At 39.4% G+C, this 16,505-nt stretch overlaps 1 protein-coding gene across 1 annotated transcript in view; it reads left to right on the top strand.

Moving 5' to 3' along the window:
• The first annotated feature begins 2,137 nt into the window (after positions 1 to 2,137).
• Positions 2,138 to 16,505, top strand: part of MOCOS (molybdenum cofactor sulfurase) — a 217,655-nt gene continuing 203,287 nt past the window's right edge. The window contains exon 1 of the mRNA XM_039383957.1: positions 2,138 to 2,295. Coding sequence (XP_039239891.1) covers positions 2,160 to 2,295 — 136 coding nt within the window. The 5' untranslated portion in view covers positions 2,138 to 2,159. The remainder of the gene's footprint in view (positions 2,296 to 16,505) is intronic.

The raw sequence follows: 16,505 nt of genomic DNA, 5'->3' as shown, positions 1-16,505 counted from the left end.
AAACACAAAAACTTCCATACTGACACAGACTGACCTTCATGACTCTTGTTATTTAAAGATTCTATTCAGCCTTTATGATGGATTAACTAAGCTCTTTATTGGAAACTCATAGATGCCCAATGATCATTGATCATCTCCAGGCTACATAGAATGTGCAGAGCACGTTCCCTATTAGTACTTTCTCCATGCATGTGTTGCTTCCAAATGGCTGATATTCAAAAATCATGAGGAAAAAAAAAGAGATGGAAATTGATTATGAGGAAACATTTTTATACAAAAGATGTGAACGGAAATTAGGTCCTCAGGATGCATTTATTGTAAGAGCAGAAAGATGCATTCTGTCATTAAGATAGTTTTTGTCGGGAAAACTAGTCTTGGTTCAATAAGGAACTGAAAACAACTATTTGATATAAACAAAACATGAAAACAGTGAGGAAACTATGCATAGTAATCAATATAAAAAAAATTGCTCTGCAAATTGATAACAGAAAGCTAGAAATATGAAGGAAAATCCATAGCAGATATTTTCTACATATACCTGAATTAAAAAAAAGAGGTCATAGTGAGGGCATAGGTCCTTCTAAATTGTAATGCACAAACTGTTAAAATAAAAGGGGTATTTGGTGCAGGGTTCTTGGTTTTGTTTGTTTGTTTTAAAAAAATTAACTTCAGGAGATCAGCTAAAAACATTCCTCCACTTGATGGCAACTGTTTATTTTTGTCAGAGGTGTTTTGCTCATCTGGAAGGAAATGCATAAGGCATAACTTATTTGGTAATTAGTTTTGGTGAAATCGGTTGGTCAAAAAATGTACTACTACATCTGGGAATGACATAAATTACTATATACCTGCCCCAATCATGAATACAGTTGGGGACAAACCTACTTTTATAGTGCTATAGAAATATATGCCTTGAAGCCAGGGCTACGTGTTTAAATTAGGCAAAAATTCCTAGTATATAAAGCAGGGAACAGATTAGCATGCTATTTCATATCAGGTTTATTTTATAATTTTATATATGGTTTCATTTCAGTACCACTTTGTAAGTGAAAATCTTTATGGTTCAGTTTGGGCTAAAGTTTGCTCTTTGTAATTTCCTATTTCACTGATGACTAATTAATAGTAATTAAAACAATCTTCAAAGAGTCTACCTTACCAGGATTTGGATGTAGGTCCACCCTAACATGTGCAGCAGTATTTTAGTGTTGAACTAAAACTGGAGGTCACATAACACTCTGCAGATTGCAGAGCTGTAAGTAGAAAAATTCATTGCAAGTGGTATGTCAGGGAAAAATTAATATGAAAACAACAAACCAACACCCCTCCTCCCCCAAAAAAAACCAAACAAAACAACCAAATCCCACAACAAGAAGGAAATACAAAAACTACAACCAAAAAAACCTAAAACCAACCAACCAAGCAAAACCCCACCCCAACAAACACATTCCTTTGGTTATGATTTTTTTTTATGAATGCGTATGGTTATAGCTTATCCCACAAAGCAAAGGCTTTTACATGAATGGCTTTTACATAAGCGAACATGAACGTTCCCTCTACACCTGATGACCAGCCCATACCACTCCTTTGGCTTTTGGCTGTGGTACTATACATTGACCACATAGCATCTGTGGCCACTAGAGCCGGTTCAGCGTGATGCAGGAGTATCGTACACCAAGAGCCAAGTGTGGGAAAAGTGACCTCCACTATTAGCACCAGTGGAAGAGGTAATGAGGAAAATTTCAGCATCGAATTTGAAAATTTTAGGGAAGAGAGACTTCCGCGAGGTATTTTAAACAGCGTACCTCTATAGGAGGGGATGTGAGTAGCGGAACACTTGTTACTGTGATCCCCAAACCCATGTCCTTCAGGAAACTTCTCCTTACAGGAAACGCCTCCCTGTGCTGGCCCAGTCACCGGCTCAGCAGCAGCCGGACCGGCCCCGGCCCCAGTCCCAGCCCCGGCCCCAGCGCCGCCCCGGCAGCAGCGCAGGTCGGGCAGGCGGGGCGGGTGGCGGGAGGAGGGAGGCGCGGCCGGGCCGGGCCGGCACAGCGCGCAGTGCCCGCCCGCAGTGCTCGCCCGCGGGGAGCTCCGCTGCCCGGCTACTGTTCTTGCCGGACTTTCGGGCTGCTGTCCTTTTCCAGACTTTCTGTGCCCGCGGCATGGCCGGGGTGCCACGGGGAGAGCGCCTCTCCTTCCGCGCCTTCCGGGCCGCCCGGCCCGCCGGGTGCGAGTACGGGTACGGGGACGGAGACGGGCTGAGCGGGCTCCGGGAGCGAGAGTTCCCCCGGCTCCGAGGTACCGTGGGCGGCCCCGAGGGGCGGGAGGGGGCGGGCAGGACTGCGGGGGGCGGGCCGGAGGCGGGGGACGCCCCGGCCATTCCCGTCTCGACTCGTCTTCTGGCCTTGAAATCGCTGGTGCGAGCAACCGGAGGCGGGGATGCTGTGAGGAAGGGACGCGCTCAGCTTGCTGCAGTTCTCTCAGCTATAGGAAGGCGATAAGGGGGCGCTCTCCTCCCTCTCAGTCGCTCCCTCTCCCCTAATGCCCCAGAGGTGCCGTGGGTCCAGTGTTTTGATACAGCGTTTTGATACAGCAGCAAAATGCAAAGAGAGAGATTCAGGGCGGGGGAAGGAGGGGAGGGATAAATAAAAATGGTAAAACAGCCCTTGGCTAGCAAAAGTTTGTGGTTAGACAGGCCTTTGTGAACTACTTTTGCAGATTTGTATGGATTTTCCCATCCCCCAGCATTCAGCATCCTTGCACATGCTACGTCAAATCTAATCGTGATGGTTATAAACCAACAATTTATTTTACTTAAAGGGGTATCAATGCCCGTGATATTAGCAATTCAGAATACTTGGGGGAAAAACAAAGTGGGGAGTGGAGTAAATAACATCAGTTTGGATGTCCTGAAACTGCTATTTAGGCCACTCTTTCTGTTAAGTTTCATATTACTTCTCTTTTCGTAGTATCTTTGAATTTTGGTTATCAAATACAGGAGTGGGCTTTCTCACACGGGTGTTTAGTAAAGAATGGAGTTACACTTTGCTTCTAGAGGGATGTGGATAAAAATTAAGCAACAGTTTGAAGAGCCTTAAGATTCAGTAGTTGATTTCACAGTCTGGTTTTAGACAGATTAGTTGTGTCACTGAAAGTTTGAATACAAGAAATTACTTGTTCTAAATTCAGACTTAGATCCTGAAGAGTGGGTGTTTTGTAACTCAAACATTATTTAGGCATTTAAGCTAATGACTTTTCAAAACTCCCAAGTATCAGACTCATTTCTCAGAGACTCCCTAGTTTTGAAATGAAGTGTATCCGGTAACGAATGATGTCTGGTAAATCAGTCTGGTTCCCAGAGAGGTTACTGCAAAGGCAGAGCATTAGAAGTTTTCTTCCATTTGAAAATATTTTGGCTAATGTAGGCTACTGAGTTACACTTTGGTTATGCAACCTACTAAAATATGATGTAGATGATAGATAATTTAGAGTATTTGTAGAAAAAGATAAATAGGTATAAAATAGAATCTGCAACACTATTAGCTAATCGAAATCACATAATTGTCTATGGTAAGATGACCTACGTTGCAAATTCCTTCAGCCCTTTGTTTTCCTCTTTCAAATTTTAGCATTATCCAATTCAGAAACCCATCATCCATTCATCTTGAAAGCTTGTCACCTCTGTGAGGAAACTCAACATCCCTTAACTGGTTGCTGTACCTGCATGTGGTATCCTTTGTCTTAAAAACACTGGCATATCTCCTCTAGTCAAGAACTTGTGCCTTCAAAAAATTACCAGCAGTGCCAAATGAAAGGTGTCCAGGGACAGATTCCTAGGCCACATGTCCCCTGCCTTACATGTCTTTTTGTCTCAAAGCTGACTAAAAGTCCAGGATGGACTCTGGGAACTAACTGACAGTGGAGCAGTGTGTATGACAAGCATGTTGCTTGTATTTATACCTTGGACTCCTTTTATTTACCCGTGTAGATATATCCCCACTTGCTGAAGGTCTTGGCACATTAATGTTGATGTTATAAAAAGTTTTTTAAAGCTCTAGATTTTGTTGCCTTGTGGAATTAAGGCAATGGAAAGGTGGCTATTGTGCAGGTTGGCAGTAGCAATAGTAAGTAAAGGAACCTTCTCCAGATGACTTAGCAAAAATGAGAATTTAGCTGCTCAACCATTTTCAGTGACCTGCCAGAATGTCCAGGTTGTGGAATGAGGTAGAAGTTTTACATCTCTAGTGGCCTTGGATCAGCTCTGTGGATAAGTCCTGACTGTACAAACAGTGATTCACTGAGGAACTTGTAGCTGTTCATGGGGTTTATCTCTGCTGGGTGTCTCCCTACTGCACCAAGTTCCTGCAATTTTATCCCTTCTAGTAAAAAGCAATCTTAACTTGTTCCATTGGGCAAAAGAGAATGACTTCTATTTTAGGGAGTTAACAGTAGTCATAGAATCAGAAAATGGTTTAGGTTGGAAGGGACCTTAAAGATCACCTAGTTCCAACCCTCTTGCCATGGGCAGGGACACCTTTCACTAGACCAGGTTACTCAGAGACCCATCCAGCCTGGCCTTAAACACCTCCAGGTATGGGGAGTCCACAACCTCTCTGGGCAACCTTTTCCAGTGTCTTACTACCCTTATAGTAAAGAATTTCTTCCTAATATCTAATCCAACCCTGTCCTCTTTCAGTTTGAAGCCATTCCCCCTTGTCTTATCAGTACGTGTCTTTGTGAAAAGTCCCTCTCCAGCCTTCTTGTAGGTCCCTTTAGGTACTGGAAGGAGCTCTAAGGTCTCCTAGGAGCCTTCTTTTCTTCAGGCTGAACAACCCCACCTCTCTTATACTGTGCTCTATTTATTTGGGGCATGCCTTAAAGATCTTGCCATCATTAAAGCTGGATAGAAGTCCAGATTTTGCTGCTCACTTTTCATGTGAACAGAATTTTTTGAGTCTCTGTCTAGATATCCATGAATGTTCAATTTTGGAAGTGTAATCTTCTGAGCACCATGTGATAATAATTATTGCATATCAATCTATTCACTTCTTCCTGATTGCTGATGTTTTGTGGCATCCTCTCAGGACATCTTGTGCAAATTATGTTCTCTGGGGAAGGCATAAATTTTTTCAGTGTTCGCTTGCATGGTGCTTGTGCTTCTGTTTTAGCTCTAGTATGAATAGTTGCACAAATGCCTGTTGAGAAGAAGGCACAACAGATGTGTTATAGGGAACACCGGCTACCAGGCGTACTGTGACACCAGGATTTTTCAAAGGTGGTCTACCTGTGGTCCTAACAAAGTCTTGGGGAGTTTCACTTACAGCTCCATTGGAAGGAAAGTAAGGCTCATACTCAGTGTGTGTTGGGGATTTCCCCTTCAGGTTTTGTGAAGAGATAAAAGGAAGTACTTTACTTCCTTAAATCAGCAGGGATCTGTCTCTTTGGCACAGAAGACTTAAATTTTCCCTTTTAAGCCAGTTTATCTTCACTTTTGTAATTCAAGGGCTGTTAGCTGATGGCTAGAGCAGCCCCTTCTAAAAATATATGTGGAGTATGTGAAACGGATCCCTGTTTCACAGGCAGCAGCGTATGTGCAATATGTGACCTTGACTTTAATCTTGTGAGCAGCATACCCTTCTCTGCAGTGTAGGATTTTACACTGCGCTTTCAAAATGGATAAGGAAATCAGCAGGAGTTTATAGGTTCTGTTGTTAAGTAATGGGGATGAATATACTTCTGTGATGTTTATCATAGCAAAGAAAATATCAGCTTTAGTTTGTATTGTGGTTTTAAAAAAGAAAAAGCTGACATGTGATTTCGATGCAGCACTTAGTCCCAAGATACCTTTCCACTTTCAGTTGTGTGCCAGTGTTCTCTTAATATAGCTGTGGTGGTTCAGTGGGAGATTTCCAAGAGCAATAAGCAGTGGATATTCATCCCCAAATAAAAATCAACATGTGTTTGAGAGTATGTATTCTTTAAGGACTGCTGACTATTTGAAGACAGTCTTTAACTGAGGTGAGGTGGACTGTCACACTTAAAGTCAAATCATTTACTGTTCTGTACTTCAACAACAGTCAGGACAAATCATATCTTACCTTAATAGCATGAATATTTGTGATATGTGTGATTACATACAAATAACAATAATAACACAACTTGCCTGTTAAACAAAAAGAAAAAGCAAACTAGGCTTTAAGTAACAGAATTGGCCTTTATTTCTTTGGAATTCCAATGATGTCCTGTGAACCAGTCAGCTGTACGAGAGCTTATTGTGTTGTTCAGTTAAGGAATAGCTGGGTACTGGATCTGACCTTATACGAAAATAAGTCCTTTTAATCATATTGCTAGTAATTATTTTCCTGTTAGTAGGAGATCTTCTCTTTGTGCTGCAGTTAGTCCTCAGGGGCTTGGTTAGCAAGTCAGCTCTGTCCTCTGAGAACAGAAAAGCCTGTTTTGTCACGTTTGGGATAGTCTGGTGTTTTGGCTGAATTTCAAAAGTAGGAAATACATTCTGATGTGTCAGCTCAGAGTAATTTTGTTGATAGGTAGCTGATGCTCACATTTTATGAAACTTGTGAAGATGAGTGTACTGTGAGCCTGAAGAGTTGTGCTCATCTCATGATTGCAAATGTAGGCGGGACCTTAGATTCTCTACTGCTTTGCCAGTTTGCTTGCCTTGTCAAACCAGATATTCTACCAGCCTCATGTCTGAGGTTTTTTCTTTATTTTGAAAAATAAAAAAAAATTTGGAATAATTTTTGTATTCTAAAATAATTAGAGATTTTATTATTTTTTACATCCATGGAGGTTTTTGGGGTTTGTTTAGTTTATGTTTTATTGTTTGGGGTTTTTTTTGAGAGTATTCTGTTTGATCTGGTAGCTATCTTCTGCATGTGTATATGTTACTTTCTGCTGACTTCATAATTATTAGTAATTTTTATCTGTGGAAGAATCTTTTTAATCTCATTTTTTCTTTTTCTTGAAGACTAAGTGACTGTATTTTTGGCAAAGCCTTTTAGAGTTAGGTTCTTTGAGCGATAGTTTTCTCTGACCAAGTTAGCGATATACAAGTCTGATCATGCTTTTTAAAAACCAGTTTGATAATGAGGGATAAGTTTATTTTGATTCATTTTTGTCTAAAGTCTATGCTGAACCAGGCATGTGCCATTTTATGGTCAGATACAATGCTTATTGTGATTCCATGATGCCCACCCACCCATTGCTGGCCAGAGTTAAGCCAGACAGCTACAGTCCCAGGACAGACAGCATCTCCTGGAAAGGACAAATTATTTCACCCACATGCAGAGATTAGTGTATGTTAATGTTAATCCAGGGCTTACCTCTCCTACCAAGATGGCAGCAAAAGCAATGTGTAGGGGAAGGATGAGACTGCTTTTGTTGCCTCATTGGAAGATTCTGTATAGCTAGAAACACTGCTAATTGTGCTGAATAAGTGTCACTGAATTACCTTATCTCTAGCTCGTCCTGAACAGAGGTAAAATCTTCTAAACCTTTTGATTTTGGTGTCTAAAGCTCCTCTTCCTACCACTCTGCAAGCTTGTTCACTCTTTCCTCAGTGGCTGTGAGATCTCTGGTGACCTGCTCCTGTTCTCAGTAGCCTCTCTGTCACAGTGTGATTTAATTTTTGTGGAACACCTTTTTTTTTTTTTTTTTCCACTTAGAAGGGAAAAGAAAGCAAAAGCAATTATCTTTATTGAAGAAGGATGCTGGCAGACAGTTTGAAATGCTAGAAGACGACTGGGAAGATGTGTTTAATGGGTGGGGAAGGTGTCCTAAAAAGAAACTGTTGTATGGGAAGTGCAACCACACAACTACATGACAATTATTTTGTTAAAAAAAAAAAAAAAGTGCTCAAGTAAAACCTTAATGCTTCCTGTTGATTTCAAATTTGCATTTATCTACATAAACTCTTGTCTAAAAAATTGATATCAAAGAGGAAGCATGTGTGGAGCATAAAGTGGATTTAGTAACAGTAGTTGTGTGTTAGTTTCAGATGTTTTCATCTGCCTAGATAGAAGTAACAGATACTGTTAGGGAATTCCTTAGCATTTCAAGGTTCAGAAGATAGTCTGCTCTATGCAGAACTGATTTTTCAATTGCTGTTAATGATGGACTTAGGTCTAAATGAAGAATAGTCATAATATTTCAGCACTGAATACAGTTTTAGTTACTTTAAAGTTTAGTTAAATGAAAAAAATTATCTGAAAGTTACAGGTTATCCCTCTTCTTTCTTAAATTGTATCATTCAGAGTAATAGATATAATGCATTTTTAGCTTGAGATTTGGTGTTGTAATACCCATATAAAGATGTTCACTGCACCATTACAGTGACTCTGTAATCGCCTGTGTCACAACAAGACATTTAAAACTCTCCCTGGAATACAGAAATGTGGAGCAGAAAAGCAAAGTCCCAAACCCTATAAACTTGATACAGTTGACATGAACTCAGAATATTCAGGGAGTATTTTAGAAATAAGTATTCAATCAATTTGAACTGGATTCTTTACAACAGGAAATAATCATATGTGGTGTGGACATTAGATTTTTTAAATCAATATGTAGACATAAAAAGAAAAATTAGATTTGGAAAGATAATTTATGGAACTTCACAGATGCTGCAGGGTATCAGCCACCCATTTTTTAAAAAAATGCACTTTTAATTAAAAGATACATTATCTCTAAAATTAATGTCTGTACAAGATGTATATTAGTATTTGAAAGTATTGAAACAGGCAGATGTTCTACTTAGAAAAGCACAAGATGCTTCTTATCTCTTACTCAAAAATTGGAAATGCACCAAAATCTTGTTCCTACAAAATCCCTCATCAGTGGAACTTCCTTCCTTCTGTTGCCTTTGCGTCCTCGTAAATTCTGCTGTTCGTCCTCCTCTGTTGTTCTGATGTTGCTACACGTGAGATGTGTATTGATTTCTTCCCAGCCTATTTCTGTGTGATGTATCTCATTTAATTTTTTAAAATTTGAAATGTAAAATTATTGATAAAAGACTATATGTAAGTTTCCTGACAGAAGTGATCTGCTTCTAGTGTTCCTGCACTTATACTGGAATTTTCTCTGCAAAATCAGAACCTGGCATGGGACGCTTTTGAAATTTCCATCATATGTTATGGTAGCAATTCCTGTATCTGAGCTACTTGTCAGAAGTCAGTGTAAGGACAAAGAAATGGAGAGGTGGGAGGTGAGATTTTGTTGATCAACTTGATTCTTTGCATACTTGGTATCAGAGAGATGCTGCAAAGGCATCGCTTGGATGTGAAAAGACTGTCATTGAATTCAAGAAGACCATACTGCAGAGTGCTGCAAAGTAAAAAGCACTAATGTGAGAGGGTGATAAATGGGTAGACAGCACAATATGTTTGCACAGCAAGAGGCTAGTAGCATGCTTTACTCTGAGATGAAATTTAGGAAGTGGAATGAGCTCCCAAATGTCTCAGGCTTTTTATAGTAGGTTGTCTTGGCCCAAGCCATCAATGCAGATGTTTTCCTTAATGTGACACTAAAGTACTAGTAAGGTGGGGTTTTAAAATTTTTTTGCTTCCCGGAATTTAAAAAGGGAACTAAAAAGAAATTCTTGTTAGGAATATGCCAGCTTAGGGTTGGTATATTTTTTTCTCTTCCTAATTTAATAATGCTGTTGCTGTTACCATGTCTGTGTATTGAGAAACACTGATTGATTCCTGTCTCACTTGGTCGGAGGGGATGTGTTTTGTGGAGGCATTAGGAAAAATGGGATGGGGATGTCAAGAGTTATGGAGAAGCAGGGGTATAGTAGGGCAGGAAGGCATAAAGGCAGGCCACAAAACCTGACTCACTAAGTCAGGCTTAATTAGTTTCATTGCTAATGAGGCAAGTTGTTACGCTCCTGGCAGTATTTGTGGCAGCCCAGATAGATCCTGTGCCATGGTGCTCTTTGCCCCTTCACCTTCTGTCCTTCTATAGAGAAGCGATTGCCTGAGAGATGCCTGTGATGGGGATATGACCCCACGTAGGCAGCTCTTGTGAGACCGTCCTGCAGGAAACTGTTAAGTCACTCTTTTTCCATTATGTGAGATACACATATTAAATTGGAAGGCAGAACTTGGGGAGAGGTCTTTCTCTCCCCGCTATTTTATTTCCCCCTTCTTACTTTCATCCTTGTCCTGACTCACTCCTTGTTTCTTGTAACAGCGGGGGGAATATGGCTTTAATAAGAGAAGTGAAAAACAGATGTGGTTTCTGTGTTCATTCAGATTAGTCCCTGGAGCACCAGGATCTAAAATGCTTTTAAAAAGAAAGCTAAGAACATGACTGGACAGGGTTTTTGTCAGTTACGGTCTTCCTAAAAGAGAGAGATGTGATCACAAGGATGTGATATTTTGGTGACATCATTAGCTGAGGAAAAATGATTACACAACTAAGCTTACTTCTTCTAGAAATATGCAGAATAATATTCTAAATTAAAATTTGGAAAGATGACAGGAAGCTTATTTGAAGAAATATTCATTAATTAAATTAATGTTGTGTGAATCAATTTCATTAATGCACAATTAAACACCAAATATCACTGTTTATACCCCTTTGCAAACTTATGAACAGGTCAGGTGAAATTACACAGTCATCAGAAAGTTTGTCCGGTAATATCTTCCTGAGGAAGAAGTTGAAGACCAGGATTTTCCACATTTTTATGTTCATGCCACACAGCACATTAAGTTGTCATAATTCAGTAGTTTGGAACTGATGGTATCGGTAATGGGTTCCAACGTGTGTTGCCTTTCTTTAAAAAAAAGGACTTTGTATTGCTGTTGAGTAAAATACACTGTTTGTCTGCTCTGACATTCATTTCCCAAGTAACTTATTAAGAAGTGTAACTTATTAAGAAGTGTAACTTATTAAATATTTGACTTGGAGTTGCATTTTTATTTATTTGTATACGTACCTATAATTTCTTTTAATCGTAAACAGTTACAATTGACTAAAAACAAAATGTTACTTGGCTGCTCTGGCGGTATGCAACTTTTTACAAATGTCATCATTTTTGATTCATCACACACACGGAAAATATTCATTACAGATTTAATCAATTTAGGAGTGTGTAAGCCCAGTGAGCAGAGTGGTGACTTTTCTTAATACCCTGTCCAATCTCAGTTGTGATGGATAATTTGCTTTGATAATGCACATTTTCTTCTTGTGAGACTGGATGAAAACAGATAAGTGAAAGTGGTTAACTAGCAAGAACTCCCTACCTGATGGACTGAATGGCCCAGAATTAAAGACTGCATGAAAAAGAAGCCTTTGCCATCTGCAGACATGCTACTTTCTTCTCCCCCCACACATAAACCTAGTAGTATTCCCAGCTTAGCTGGGAAGCTGACTGAACTGGTGTTCGGACAAAACTGTATGTATAGTATTGCATTCTGTTGTTGGTCATAGAGTTTGTGTTCACAAACAAATGAAATATTTGATTGATTTATAAATTCCCATAAGACTGTAAATGCCTCAGAAGTAACATATTTTTGTCAAGCATTGGAATGGGCTGTCCAGGGAGGTGGTGGAGTCACTCTCCCTGGAAGTGTTCAAGAAACAACTGGACGTGTCACTCAGTGCTGTGGTTTATTGGACAAGGTGGAGATTGGTCAAAGGTTGGACTCAATGACCTAAGAGGTCTTTTCCAACTGTAAAGATTCTACGATTCTATGATATCATGGAAGGTCATCATTAAGTGTAGCAATATGATAATGTTCCTCTTCTTACCACCTTAGCATAGATGCTTAGTGACAGGTACAATGCTGCCAAGACAGCCTAATGTAACAAATGCAGGATGACTGTTTGCCCTTCTAAAAAGGAAATAATCTAATACTAGTATAAGTGCGTAAAAAATATGCCATTTAAATTCATTAGAAGTGACTTGGAAGACTTGCAGTACATAAGAAATAAACTAAAAACCGTGTAGGATATATTTTGGGTAATGTGAAATTACATAGAAGAGATATTAAAATGTATAAATAACTTTTAAGGGATGGCTGCAAAGGTGTAGTTTTAAGGTAGATTAAGGAAATAAGAGCGTGACACCTCTGAACTGCACTGCAGCTCACTTTTTCCTGGGACGTGCAGTCCCTGTGACTGGGACCTACAAACTCTTTTTTCCATTTGTTTACAACTATTTCTGGTTTGACTGAGGGGCATGTCCCTGCCAGATTTTTTTTGGATGATGAAATTAAGGCCTCTGTTTTATAGATTGGTAGCTGTCTAGTTAATGGTATATCAATGAATTGTCTTAGTATCTCTCCAAACTCACCAAGAGCAGAAATACAGTAGGAAGGGAGAAAACTATGACAGTTGTAGTGGGAAAATCACCTTCTGTGTACATTAAATGTCCCCAAAAGCCATCTTAAATTGCAAAGCTGGAGTCTTTGTGAGGATCACTCTTCCTTCCTTCCTTCCTCCCTGCCTACCTTCCTCCGTCCCTCCCTCCATCCCTTCCTGCCTACCTGCCTGCCTGCCTCCCTTCCTGCCTACCTGCCTTCCTGCCTTCCTGTCTCCCTCTCTCCCTGCCTTCCTTCCTACTTCCCTCCCTTCCCTGCAAGTTCTCTTTGATGTAGGTCTTGTTGAATCTACAGTTATAAATCTGCTAATTTTTTATAAATTAATTGTGGATTTCGGTGAAACTATTCTAAATTCATGCTCAGGTGAAACTCTCTAAAGTGAGATTTAACTAAAAATTTATGGCACTAGCAGTTTTATCTGCTCTTTGTCCTTCAGGGTCAGTTCCAGAGTAACAGATTAACTTCTCTAATGGTCAGAAAATTAATAATATGTTTTGCTTCTGCAGACTAAAACCAGAATAAAGGCTCTGATTTTAGGTTTAGGTGGAAATTTAGCTTTTCATTAATTAGTATAGCAGCTATTGATGTACTCGCAAATTAGCTAATGGCTCTACAGCATTGAAGGGATTACCATGCATTGAAGTGGTTTTCCTATGAGTAAAACAATGCAATTATAACTGCAGCATAAAGGAAATCTATTCCTTGGGAAGCACCCTTTTTATCTTTTGGATACTAACAGTTTAGGATTTGTTACTGTTAAATATTTTCCTTAAGAAGGGTTGATCATGAGTGGCGATTCCCAGTTTAGTTGCATTCTTTAAAGCTTCTGCTGTCTGTGAAACACTGGGCTGAATGAAGAGGTGACGTATGAGGAAGGGGGAAGGAGGCAGATGTCTGGGACAAAAAGTAAGCTTCTTTAATATTAATTTTTCCTGTTGCAATAAGCTCTTACTATAGTGAGAGCTCATTGTCAAGATTAGTTTTAAACCTTCCATCTTTTATTTCTGTAGAGGCCTAGGTGTTTTTGCTTGGAAAATAAAGTGATCTTTAGGTATAAGCTACTGTTTGGAAAGAAACCAGACTTTTGGGAGTGAGGGAAGCAGTAACTTCAGGAGCTGCGTTATGTTCAGGCTTGGTAAAGAGTGCGGAAAGCATCATTGCACCACATGGCTGTGGAACCGGGACTGCCTTCTAGTGAGCACTGCCATGGCCCCAGCTTCTGCTTGACCCACTGGGAGAGATGTGGGCACAGAAGAAAATGCCTTCCTGTGGAACTATAGGAACCCTCCTTGCGATATAGGCTGTACAAAAACAAATGCTCCCTCCATCCCCTGTTTTTCAGTATCAACTTTCCCAAAGCATGGGGGCTACTCAGTGAAATGCTTTCTAGGGGTTGACGCCATCTATTTCTCCCTCTTATAACTCATCCTCTTGGTTGTCCCTAGAAGCCTATAGTATGAGGTTGAGTATTTTGTGAATGATGAAAATGTTCTAGTGAATTACATCAATACTTTATTTTAGTGAGTTTCCTTTCTACCTGATATTTTTCAAGAGTTGGAAGAAATCTTCCCCTCTTTTCCCCCCATATGTCAAATCTAAAAACATCTGCTTTCACTGGAATATTTCTATCCTGATTAGAAATAATAAAGGCAAATCCAGCTTCTTAGCTGAAGCTACCCATTTAAAAAACATTATGAAAACCTCTTTTCCTTTGGATGGGTGGACTGTTGCCGAGTTCACAGTGTGTAATACTTGTTTGGAGGCACTCAGTCAATTCTCAAAGCTTTGCATCACTGAGCGTGACAGCTCCTGAGAGATTAAATAGCTGTTACCATCAGAACTTTAATCAGTTTTTCTTCCATTTCTGCAAGTACAGGGAAGGATAGGTGTACTTGTAAAGTGTCACAAGGATTACACTGCAGCGCTTCTGGATAAACTTCAGTGCCACTGAAGAGGGGGAAACAGTACCAAATAATCTCATGACAGCTGTTATGTTTCTAAAAGTGTTCGATCAGATCTTCAAATCTTAATACTAGATACCTTGTGTACATCCAGCCTCTAGTACCAGTCACTTCTGCATCTGTTTTCTTCCATTCTAATGGTAGAAATGTGATTAGGTACTAAACTAATCCAATAGTAGTTAATTTACAATGAACTCTCCTCAATCTTACATGTAAAATGATTTATAATGAGTGGGTATTGGGAAGTTTGGGGGAAAACCTGCCCTCAGCTAATTCCCACTTCTTCAAATGCCTCTTAAACTTTAATGTTTAGAAAATGTATTTTGTCTTTAAAAAGTATCTGGATTGTTTTACATGGGTTCTGTTTAAACAGCATGAGAACTCTCAAATGAGTAAAGTTGATATTTATAATATAGTTATAAAAAATCTTCCAGGTATGAGGGGTGGGGCGTGGAAGGGAGCCTCTTGTTTTTTTCCTTTAGGACAAGAGACTGGGGGAGTGGCATTGTGGAATTGATTTGTTTTGGTTTGTTTATTTGTTTGTTTTATAATCTAGCTACATGGCTACATGACTTGTAGTCTTTCTACGCGTCTCCTTTTTTTTTTTTTTTTTTCTGGCTGTAGATTGAATTTCTGCTTAGTTGTAGAACAGAAATAGCTGAATCTAGAGGAGAAATTTTACTGTTTAGGCTCATAATTTAAATGAGTTATAGCGAGTGTTGCACGCATTGAATCTACTTCACTGCACTGTGTATTCCATGTGGAACGACACAGAAGAAAACTGCGATCGAGTCTAATATATATAGTCTCTGGATATATGTTGGTTAGGGTTCCCAGCTTGTAGAAAGGAATATATGAGAAAAATGAAACACTAGAGAAAAAAGGTTATACAAGGAAGAATCTATTCCTGTCAAAACTGATTGTTTCTTATTGTTTTTCCACTGAGCAGTTATTACAATGGGTATATATACAAATATAAACATAAATAAATATAAATAAATGGCTCTCCCTATATAAATCCAGGAATTTTACTCTCCCTGTGATGCAAACACAAAGTGCCCAACCATCGTCTTTCATAGCAGAAGGAAGAAAAGTGTTTCATGTTGAAAGGGGGACAGGGGCAAAAAGAGCATGGGAGTAGGCATAGGGAAAAATTTGCCCTTAATGCCTTTCTTGTTGTCCATCTGTGAGCAAAACTGGGAGAACAGAAGCCCATAATTTGCTCTGCAGGAAAGAAAATAGTCTGAGTACAGCATGCAATAACTGATCTTACACGGTTCACTGTATATCCGTACCCTGACTTTCTGTGGAGGCAAAATATGAGATACCTGGTGTCTGTTACAAAATATTGAGGAATACATGCTTTCCATCTGGAAACAAACTTCCTCAAAGCGGTTATCTCGCATGAAACCTGCACTGTGTTCTGTGCAGCTAATTGCCTGAGTTCATTCTAGCTTTACTAGTGGGGAGCCATTAATTGCATTATGGTGGTGATTACATGACATAATAGGGATCATTTCCATTCTGGTATTTATGGCACAAACTTGGAAAGGAGTTCTTAGAAGTAAAGGGATCTGGATTGAAACATATAGAACCAATTGTTGTATGCACTGAGTTAGATGCATTCCTTGAGTTATCGTTGTGTCAGAATATTTTGACCCAGTTTTTTTCCCTTTAGTTGTTTGAAATTTGGGTACTCTACTTTGAAATGTGGTGGGCAGGCTGAGGCAGCTAGCTGAATCTGATTTACAATAGTTGTGATTTTACAACTCTTTGAAAATCTTGTCCTTCTTGAGGTAACTGAAACCAAGGACACAAACGACGGCACTGTAAGATACTAATTTTAAAATTTAAATTTTTATTTAACCAGTTTGATTTTCTTGTTGCTTTGCTTAGAGTTATAATCCTTTCTCTTACATTTTCCAGAGCCCTAACCCATACCTTGGCCTTCCTGGAAATGCCTCCACTGCGAACGTTTTCTAACTATTTTAGAATTGATGTGTTTAGGGTTTTCATTTCTATATATCCAGAGTATTCTTTTGGTGAAAAATGTTCATGCAGTTTTGCTAAAAAGTAAACAGGAATTACAAATTAATTTCATCTTACCGACAAATAAGTAGCTTTAAAATGCAAATGTACTATTGTTGCCTTAAACATACTTGCTTTGAGGGAATAGGGTGATATTATGTCCACAAGCACAAAT

The sequence above is a fragment of the Pipra filicauda genome, unplaced genomic scaffold, assembly GCF_003945595.2.
Source record: "Pipra filicauda isolate LSUMZ 115617 unplaced genomic scaffold, ASM394559v2 scaffold331_size1881853_pilon, whole genome shotgun sequence".
Taxonomy (NCBI): domain Eukaryota; kingdom Metazoa; phylum Chordata; class Aves; order Passeriformes; family Pipridae; genus Pipra; species Pipra filicauda.
Note: the sequence above shows the minus strand (reverse complement) of the source record. Positions and strands in the feature narration are given on the sequence as shown.